Source organism: Hypomesus transpacificus, chromosome 18, assembly GCF_021917145.1.
Source record: "Hypomesus transpacificus isolate Combined female chromosome 18, fHypTra1, whole genome shotgun sequence".
Taxonomy (NCBI): domain Eukaryota; kingdom Metazoa; phylum Chordata; class Actinopteri; order Osmeriformes; family Osmeridae; genus Hypomesus; species Hypomesus transpacificus.
The window spans coordinates 6,470,940-6,481,930 of NC_061077.1; the positions used below are offsets into that span (position 1 = coordinate 6,470,940).

Here is a 10,991-nt window from a genome sequence, read left to right on the forward strand (position 1 = left end):
TGTACTATTCTCTGCATCTTGCTCTTTCCAGAGGTTGAACAGAGCACATTCCCATATCTATATACGTATTGTCAGAGGCCCACTGTGTGACCTCTGCACCACAGCAAGGGACAATCCTCACATGCAGAAACTCTGCATACCATATAGTTACCACATCCCTGCAGTAACACACAGTGGCTAGATACTGTATAGGTCAGACCTACCTGTGACCGTTCAGGGCTGCGTGGTGGAGAGGAGTGTATCCGGTGCTGTCCACACAATTCACATTGGGACCCCTCCAGATGCTGTAGAGACAGAGTGAGATTAGACCCAGTTACACACAAACACATACATAAAGGTGCTCTAGAACATATTCATAAATATAATTGTGTATCTATACACAATTGAAATTCAGACATTGATTTGAGCCCCACGAATGTTTGGATTACTTTAATAGTGTTGCAAATAAACTAGACCCATGTCAGAATGTCAAAATGCAATAACCCAAGAATTTACATTTTGGGACAGGTGAAGTTCAGTTTGGGACAGTTCATTTTGCACTTTGGGACAGTACTGGGACAGTGAGGACAAAAGGTAGTTGGGAGCCCTGTCCACAGGGTGTATGAGGTTGTTAAACTGATAACATTCAAGCCACTCAGAGGGGTTGGCTGTGAGCCTGATATACGGTGCAGTACTGTGGTTCACCTCCCAGGCCAGCTCACAAACATAAGTACACACACACACACACAGGTGGGGGCGCACCCCTGGGAGCCATGTCTGAGGAGGGCTGAGTGAGAGGAGAGGAATGAGGAAACCTGGGAAAACAGCAAGCAGGGAGGGAGTGCACGGGGAGGGAATGGTGCCACTGCACATACAAAGAGAGAGAGAGAGAGAGAGAGAGAGAGAGAGAGAGAGAGAGAGAGAGAGAGAGAGAGAGAGAGAGAGAGAGAGAGAGAGAGAGAGAGAGAGCCCACAGCTCACAACAACCCACAATCTTCTCAAACCATCAAGAAAGCAGTACCTGCTGAGTCACACACAGCCACATATCAACCCGAGTCAGTCATTAACACAGTTTGATCATCATGAGGCCAGAAGGCTGGTTAACCTAATACACAGCTCTGAGCATGGCTGATTGTAACATGCTTGTTTAGGCCATGTTATGAGGTTTAACATTGTTTTCCAAATATCATTTTGTGTATGTGATAAATTGTGCTGATGCCATAAACCAGACATTTAAATCTACAAGGCCATAAACCTTCCTTAAGAAAGTCTAGATATGGTGCTGGGAAGTGTAGAAGGTAGAGGAGGATATACAACTGTTGGCCAGCTAGCTCTGGAGCTTCCCAGCCTACATTCACTTCAGCTAAATCAGCTGTCAACTGAGATTGTTTGTTTCTTTTAATCTGCAGAAAGCGGCAGCAAGGGGGTGGGGGGTAGATAGAGAGACAGAGAGAGACAGAGAGTGGCAGAGAGAGACAGAGAGAGGCAGAGAGAGACAGAGAGAGAGAGAAATAGAGAGTAATTAAACAGGCCAAAGGAAGCCTGTCTAGTCTAGTGTATGGTAGAACGCCAACTCCAGGATATGCAAACTTAACTAAACATCCTAAATAAATCATGGCCCCAAAGACTCCAGTGCCTGAATGAAGGTCTGTGAGTGAAAGGGAGTGAGAGAGAGGGATTTCACCTGGACAGAGGAGGAGGACACACTGCACTCTTTGACCACTAAATCCATCTCTACAGACAGAGAATGGAAGCAGATTAAAAGGTCAACACAAGTTGACATGTTGCAATGTCTCATGTCATCAGTTAATCCACGTCATACATGCATGTTTTCAACCCTGAGAGAGGAGGAGCAGAGTGCAGTGTGAAGGCCTGGACAGACAGGATGCTCCCATCATATCTGAGCCGTTGCACTGAATACCCTACGTGTCTCTGTTCTCAAGCCTGTACAGCGGTAGATCATCACCCAGCATAAACACAGGCCTTGTTTCCAGGTGACTATAGACCCATTTGGCATCTAATACTGGGATGGCAAGGTCCTCTATCCACAGTACCAGCCAAACTGGGTGGAGCAGTGAGGAGGTGGAGTAGAGGGTGGTCTGATAGGGGAAGATCCACATCCAACCATACTATTCAGTCTACAGCAGTGTTCCATAAGCACATCGGGTAAGCTCTAAGGAGGAGCACAAGATTCTTATTTAGGGATTTATACTTTCATGCCCACTGATAAGATCACAGTCTAAAACTGAGTAAAATGTCCTCCTAGTTTCTGTTCCGGATGCTGTGTGACAGAAGTAATTCTGTCATGTGTTTGTTACGAATAGCTTGAGCCATAACATAATCACAAACTCACTCTTCCTAGCGGCATTTGATGCTCAATAATGAACTCTACTTTAATTAGCTACAATATCCGCGCAGAGCAGGTCTGCTAAAATGATTCTGTAACACACTGACAATGTCAAGGAAGGATATGGATGGACATTATAAAGTGTGACAACCAGAGGCCTCTGCAGTAGAATCTTCTGGTGCCAGGACTACGTTTATCGTCCCCAAGGCATCGTAGCAGTAAGGCCCTCAAGGGCATGAGTCAGAGTAGCACTCCACAATCCACTTTATCCTCTTACTGTGCCTCCCAACTGACCAGACAGAGGGACAGAGCTTAGATGAGGCGGTGGGCAAAAAGAAGCTGATTTGGATTGGGAAGCAGAGTGGGGCACGTTCATGGGAACTGATTTAGGAATTCTTCTTTGAAAGGCTGAGTTAATCCCTAATTTCCCTGAGGGAATATCAGGGTGATGAGGCAGAAGTCTGAAAGAGATTCTGGGGGCTGCAATTTGGTGTTGCACAAAGCCTGGCCAGTGAGAGGAGAACTTATAATAAAGATTCCCTTTTTCATGCATTCTTTGTGTATGAGATGTGTTAAAGCTGCTCCGATCTACAAGACGTCTTAAGAGCCACATTCTTGTTTTTTCGTTTATCACCATCTCTAAAACTGAAACTGAAATGCCCTCCTCTTTCCATATGTCTCTGCAGTGGTTCCCTCTACTTCTTCAGCATCCACAACTCAGAGGTACACTGGTGGTGGTCAGAGTTGAGTCTGGTGTCACCTCTCTGCCCAGCCGAGCTCTCTTGGGCCACCCAGACACAACACATTGTCTTGCCATTCAGAATGGTCATGTCACAATAACAAGTCATTACCACAATGAGGCCTTCTCCACTCAAAATGTGCATCTGAAACGTCTTCACTATAGTGAATTGACTATCCCTTCCACTTGAGTTGCTTTTATTCAATAGATTAACTGGAGCTTGTATCTGGACAAACAATAAACCAAACTGTTCACCAGACGGGATGGCAGAGTTGGCGGTTGGATCCCGGGCACAGGTGAGTTTGATTGACAGCAGAGCCCAGGTGAGGTTTGGCCGAGTGTCAAATAAACCGATTAGTCCTACAGCCCATTAGCGTTGTGGCCACACAGCCAGGGATTAGCCCAGGCCCCAGGCACTCTGCCCAGCGGTGACCGGTGCGTGGCAAGTACTACCCAGGCAATTGGGCTTAATTATGCATTGCTTACTGCTGGCAGATGTCTTTGTGCCAAACGGTAGCAAGCTCAGATCAGCTTGCCACTCGGTCACCAACTTGTGCAGCAGTAGCCTGCCTGTTAGAGAGAGCCTGGCACTTATATACCTGCTAATGTCCTCCTATGGACCAAAGTGGATTACACTAATTCCCACTGGCTTCAAGAACTCAGACCTGTTACCCCTCTGACACACTGCAGCCAGCACTGACAAACCAATGTGTAAGTTATGTGAGGCCAAGCTATGGAAGGTGGAGGGGTGCCGGAAAATGAACATGAGCCAACCCAGCCTAGGTGCCAGAGACCAAAGACCTGTATGTATTACATTGATGTTACGTAATACGTTGTTTAGGTTTGTTCACTGTTACACAAGTAGTATAGTGTAGGGTCTGTAACGATTTTCCCTGACCAATTTCACTGACGAAAGTCTATGAAAGTCATGTGATTTCGGATCATGGCCATTTAAGGCTACATTTCAAACATTTGGCCTACACGTTGCATTACCTTACCACAATATTTCAACGAGCACAAACAACTTCCTGAGTAAGATTGTGAAGGCCTGGGCTTTCACTTTATAAAGACACAGGCCTGCTGCTCTCATTCACAGCCAGCTCATTAGCCTATGGTTAGATGGCCATAATAGTGTGTGGGTGTGAGTGTGTGGCAGAGCCTGATTGAGTCTTCATGGCACGAGACGGGGCGTCAGTGAGCGTCTGTTTCACACAGCATCTGTGTGGCAGCAGGAGGGAAGGCTAAACCTCTTACACCATGCGCTCTGAGAGCAGAGCATGCTAATGGGCACAGCCAATACCCAAATGACTGCCATTCGCTAAATATCCACTAGTGCCAGAGAGATGGGACGGATACAGAGAGAAAGAGACAGGAAGATCAGATGGTGTGAGAAAGTAGGAGAAAGGGGAGATTCTATCCGCATCTTTCAAAGTGTCTCTGGGCCTTTACCAAGAAGGCTTTCCCACACCAACTTCACAGCAGATGCCATGGCAGTGAAAGCCCTGCAAATCCCGCTCCGCCTGCACGCTGCCATCCTTCTCCATCAACACTTTGTTGAAACATCAATTTGCTGGGTTGATTCAGCTCCCCTCCATAAGGATGGACGGGCCGTTATTCCCGGCCATGCTGATGACCCACTTATCCCATCTGAAAAAGCTCAAGAACTGTTGTCTGTTCCAGTTTGGTTGGTTAAAGTTATACCCACGCATGCAGCAGGTGGATAAAGTGTTCCCCTCCATGGATATCCTCAACACTGTTACCACCATACATGGTATTACTATTACAGTTATAACAGTAGTAGTAGGTGGTAGATGGTAAGCAGATAGTATTGGAGATGTAGTAGAAGCAGTTTATGGCATGCCATAATCCTACATGACCCATCGTGTCACTCTACTCACCATGCGTTTCCACCAGACACATCATTTATGTCTGAACACAGATCAAGAAAGTGTTACTGACGACAAAACAATGTCGTCCAGATATAGTGTGTGTGTGTGTGTGTGTGTGTGTGTGTGGGGGGGGGGGGGTCTAAGAGTGCTTGTAATAGAGAACAGAGAGGGAGAATGTACTTAATTCTCAGTAGAAGTCTTGCATCAGAAACTGTTTTTGTAGAGAAGCACATCTACATCACATTCAGCACAATCATGACAAAATGAGGGAAGTACAGACAGTATGCAGGGTAAAGATTAAGATAACCACTTTAGCTGTCTGACATCAGGTCTATATCTTCACAAAAAAACAGACAAAAAAACAAAAAATAGGCCTAAGACTGGGCAAGCAGAAATAGGAAAGTAAAAGGGCAGCAGAACCTAAAAAGAAATGGGCTAATTAGTGGCCTAAATGTGCTGATAATATGGACCAAGTCTTTACAGTCTGACTCCAAGAACAACATTTGAAGTCTGTTGAGTGGGGGATTGGCTTTGGTCCCAGCAGGTGGGCCAGAGACTGCTGAGGGCAGCAGTGGGAGAAGGAGGGAGTGCCAGCCAGCCAGCCAGTTAGGGGCAGGTCAGGGGCTCCCACACAGGGGAACCCATCTGGATAGGACAGGGCATCCCTGGACCTGAAGCTACAATTATAATATCCACGTAAACTAGTTTACACTGTTGTGGCAAACATGGAGACCGATTTTTTCAACTCTGTGTCTCCCATTTGTCCTGCAGTGTTGGAGAGGCTATTGACAGTGTGGTAACAGAAAGGTCACAAACAAACCTCTTCAGGCTTAATTAGAAGTGTCTGTTTCTGTAGGGGCATACCAAGCTCCTGGTGAAGAAGCAATGCATCATTCTGTTTGTTTTAACAGAAAACCGCAGTAGAACTGGTAGCTATAAATAACACAGGTTTTCTCCAAATCCAACTTCTTATCTGGAACTAATGCGTAGTAGTTTTCCTGTCAAGATTAGTTTCTAATTCAGCCTTCTTCCAACCATTATAAATACAACTTGAAACTTAAAAGTCAGAAATAGAAACAGAAATATATTTATTGGGACACGACATCCCCTATCCACATCTCAAAATCTAATTTTATTTTCTAAAATAGTTTGGTTAACATAAAATCCCCCACACTTTCATAAAACCGCTAGGCTATAACAAAGTTTGACATAACAAAGGCAATATAATCCAATTTAATAGGATTACAGTATCATCTTTCTTAAAACATTATTTAAAAACTCTGGATACATCTCTATGAGAGTGTCATGACAAGATAGATTATCATGTGACAGGGATAGAAGGAATGCACAACAACAAATCTAAAGTAACATCTCTTTCACCACACATGTGAACTATTTCTTCTAAATGCTGGTAAAAGTCATGTGCAAAACTAAAGCATTATTGTGGCTGTTTAAACAAACATGTCTTCTTAGTCACTGTTCCTGCCTTCCCCCACACGTATGTGGAATTCATCACAAGTTAAAGACGACTGCCACAGAGGTATGTGGTCCTGGGTGCGTCTACTTTCTCCAACAGGACAAACATATGGGTTGTAAACCTGACATGGCCTCACATTCAGAGGAGCCCCCAAATTGAGAAGCTCAATGAATTCTTACACAATGGTGTTAGATTTCCCAGCTACCAGAGCTCCCTACTGAGAGAGACAGTTCAGAGGTCATACAGTCCCAGTGTCTGAACGTGACTCGGAAGGCCTGCAGTCTGACCAGCTACCAGTTCAACTTGGAAGTTGAGTGTAAACAGAGGCTACATGAGTGATGAAAAAGCCCTTCCTGGGATTCTGGATACCGTACTGTAGATGGACTAAAGAGATATTAGATATTCAATGGAGAAAGTCACTAAACAGCGGATGTCCAAAAGCTTGGTACTAACTGTCAGTACTAATATCTTGAATTTGAACATGCTGCCAAACATAATCTGGAGGTGATGATAAGCTAATATTGTGGAGGATCCGAGCTGAATATTAATTGTCATGCATTATATTAATAACATGAATAGGTCATTAAATCTAAGGTTGTGAGCATTGGATATCCAAGGGCTGTTCATCAAGTTTCATTATCATGTGGGCTACTGGCCGGAATCATCCACCACAATTCCTTTGTGAATTATCTGCCTTGGCTCCACAGTTTTTCCCAACCCTGGAGGCTAGGAGTAGGCTGAACCAAGGCACCAACACACCACAGACTGAGGAAAAGGGATAGTCGGTTGAGAGTGACAGGCTCCTGCTGAGAGCCCTGTCATCTGCAGAAGCACCATCTCCTGAGTGGCTGAGGTGACAGAGTGATTACTCACATCACCTTTCTGTTGACTCACTGGCCCTCTCACATGCACACTATACTTGATTGCACAAAGTGGACAAACCAGTCATGCTTGAGTAAAAGATAAATAGTTTTGCATAACAAAACTAACTGCTGCTCAAACTTAGCATGCTATGTATATTTTTGCGAGCTGCAGTAGGCTATATTTGAGTACAAAATGGAACTTTCTTGTTTTGAAGCAAGTCTACTCTGCTTGATTCACTGGGCACCTACATTAGAAAAGATTACATCTGTGGGCCTATTCTAAATAGGTTGTCTATTTTCAACCATTGACAGCTTTCTTTCACTCAAGAAAGAAAAAACAGCCTGAATGGTCCTCAGGGACTGATATAAATATGAAAAGCCATCCTTTCTCAGCTGAGTCAATGGGACAAAGAAACTGGCTGTGAATTTAGAAGACAACCCTCTCATCTGGCTAAGCTCTCAGAGTGTCAGTCCAGAACTCCATGCATTCCTTACTTAATTTCTCAGTGGGCAGGCAGGCTCTCTGCTTCCTCCCTGCCATGGACTCATCTTACCTCCGGTCCAGCCATAGCAGCTGGGGCTGTTTGGACAACATGGGGCAGGAAGTTCCAACGAGGGGTTCTTCCTGTGGACCTCCAGGACTGAGACCTTTAGTGGGGCCGCAAACTATTTCGCTATAGGCTAAGTTAAATAGCTTTATAATTTGATTAAGCATGAACCTAACCATGGGAATAATTCATATGACAGACAGTTAGCTGAGTGTAGCCTATAACTCAAGAATATGGGATCTCAGAGATTTATAGATAACTTGTTATTGAAAGTTCACACACATCATTTTGAGTGTGTATCTAGATATCTCTGAACCCTGTGTCTAGAATCAGGCAGCCCTATCAGGTTTTGCTCTGCAGTTCGATCTTGTTAGTGTTCCAAAATGATGATGCAGAGGTGGCCAGGTTTTAACTATAAATTGCAATGACAAATGTGTTCAAAAGGAGTCCATGTCAGTCATACCATACCTCCAACCTCTGAGGAGCAGAATGTTCATAAAACAGAGCTGCACTCCTACCCGGTTACAGTTTGACAAGTCTCAACATGTGCTTCATTCCACAGAAAGAACAACTCCAATCCAACACACAACACACACCTTCCACACTACCAACAATAACTTACATATTACTATTAATTCTGAAGCGTAAACATAGTTCTATGTCCATTAAAGCAAAGTATGCTTGAAACAAACATCGGTAACATTCTCCCATACAGCGCTATTTCACTTTGACACTTTTCACAAGAAGTTATCCCAGAGAACATGTATTCCAGCCTAAGCCTACCTATCACCTCTGATGTCGATCTCTCTAAAACGACACGTTAGGTTGAGTATGCTGTCTATGTTATGTTACATTTTTGGCAGGTGGGGGCAGAAATACCAGTAACACCGCTCTTATTTGTGATGTAAAACACTGGCCAGCATTATTTTGCCATGGATGTTTAGCTAACTGAAACAGCCCATTTGAACCACTGGCTGAGTTTATGGTAATTCACATTGATGCCTCTAAACGTATTGACATTTTGATTACAAGCACTAAATCAAATGTCACATACAATAGCAACACTCCCCCAAGGCCACTTTGTGGTGAACATTGCCTACATGTCAATACATTTGTATAGCTCACATATCTAAAGAGGAAACGTTAAGAGCTGTAGCTCACTGACTGGGCGGCCCAGAGGCCAGCGAGGAATGTGTTGTATTAGGTTAAAGCGCTCTTCCACAGTCACAACCAACGTATTCACATCTAACAAGGGTTAGTCAATAATTTTCCTAAAGGAAGGTTTATAGACATTGATCAGACAAGTCAGACCAGATGATCCAACCCTCCAACCCACCCATACATCAGTGAGAAAGAGGGGGAGAGATGGAGTCAGCTTTGACTGCATGACATCCATGAATTGGATTTCCGATTAGGGGGTATAATGTAATTAGCTTGAGTACCGTACTTCCTGGTATGAAAAACACAGCGATTCATCAACACTGTGCCTTGGAGCAACACGTCTCTAGGTGTTAAAGACTAAGATCCTCACAGCCCTGTGAGCAGAATTCTGATCACTAACAATAAAGCATGTCTCTCAAGTGTACTGTTTGGAACAACAGCCAAACATTGTCTCTGTTCAGTAATGAAAAGAGACATCAAGGTTAAGTTGTATATGGCAGATCTGTGGCCATGCATAAAATCAGCAGATTTCAGACCATGTTCTTAATATTTTATATTACAGTTTCTGTAAAAACTATTTTCTGGCTTGGTATAGTACATATTTTAAACATGACTGAGGTATACAGTGAGTTCATTATCAAACCACACCAAATGGACCCAAAGGGTTACTGATACTGGAGGCAAGGTTAGAAGTTCCTGTGCTATAAATGGTCTGGAGGGATCTCAAACTAAGCGCACTTATCTTTAGATCAGAGGAAAACGTCATATCTGGCATACAAGACTCATGTTATGATACAACACAATGCAGGGAGAGACAGTTCATGCATTAAATTGTTGCGCTTCTACAACAAGACACTGACACATGGACCCCCGTTTCCTCACAATTAGCAAGGCATCGGTACTGATTTAAACCAAAAAAAAGTCAATTTCTACAGAGATGTCGCTACCATGTACCATGACAAAACAGTAACCTCCTTTGACAGACAGATGCAGGAATATATGCTGAATGATGTCGTGAATAATCATAACAATTCGTCGTTAATGTTATGCTGAAATCCATTTTTAGCTCTCCTAACAAAGAGGAATTCCATTGCGCGTGCACTGATCTGGCTGCGTTGTAGACATGGCGAGAAGGTCCACTAGCTGCCAAGATGCTAGCAAACAACTAGCTTGCCATAAAACATGAATGGGTCGAGTACGCTTTCTTTAGCTAGAAACTGATGCACAAATATAGTATGATATTTCTTATGTAGTTTCCTTTGCATTTATTGATTACTTTGAGTTCCACAGTGGCATATCGGACTCGTAACATCTGTTCGCGAGCTCTGCTTCCCATTCATCCACACCACAGATCCCCCCTACCTGAGCAGGCTGGAAAGCGGGTGAGAGGAGGCACCGTGACCGCCGCTGTTGCCACCTCCACCCGTCCCAGATGATCCACTACCACTTCCAGTCGATTGTCGTTTGCCTGAAAGAAGCTTTTCCACGGCAGCAAGATTTCCAGTCCGCGCCGCCTCCAGGAGTTCCTGCTCCTTCCCCATCGCGGGACGAAAAGGGAATCGGGTGGTAGGGGAAAGGAGAGGGGCTGGAATTCCTTAGCGATCCTTCTTCGATCTACAGCCGTACAAGTTATTGCTATACTGGGGGAAACAAAGGTTTCCTCGGCTGCTGGGTCAACCTCTCCAGCGGTACAACTCTCCAGGATTCCAGATCGTATATGCTATCGCTCCGGGGAAAAGTTTCGTTCAGCACCGCCAAGCAAACTTCCTTTGCCCTGGTCCTCAAAGCGTCACTTCCTCGAAGCTACCCTCTCCGCGTAGTTTTCCCCCCCACCTCTTTCATTTAGCGGTTGAATCCTTCACTACACTAGCCCCATCTATGCGCCTCTCCTAGCTGTGCTCCTTTTCAGTGCCATTTAGTACAGTTTATAGTTGAGAAAAACGGTTTACAAACAGATAGTTTGCAGCTACATCAGTCCAATTAACATG

At 44.4% G+C, this 10,991-nt stretch overlaps 1 protein-coding gene across 6 annotated transcripts in view; it reads right to left on the minus strand.

Moving 5' to 3' along the window:
- The window catches only part of LOC124480230 (ankyrin repeat and SAM domain-containing protein 1A), a 59,448-nt gene extending 48,633 nt beyond the window's left edge, over positions 1-10,815 (minus strand). For all 6 annotated transcript variants that reach the window (XM_047039341.1, XM_047039340.1, XM_047039344.1 and 3 more), the window contains exons 1-2: positions 10,366-10,815; positions 204-284 (exon numbers count right to left, since the gene is read on the minus strand). In XM_047039341.1, the coding sequence (XP_046895297.1) occupies positions 204-284; positions 10,366-10,544 (260 nt within the window). In that variant the 5' untranslated portion in view covers positions 10,545-10,815. The remainder of the gene's footprint in view (positions 1-203; positions 285-10,365) is intronic.
- Positions 10,816-10,991: the final 176 nt, after the last annotated feature.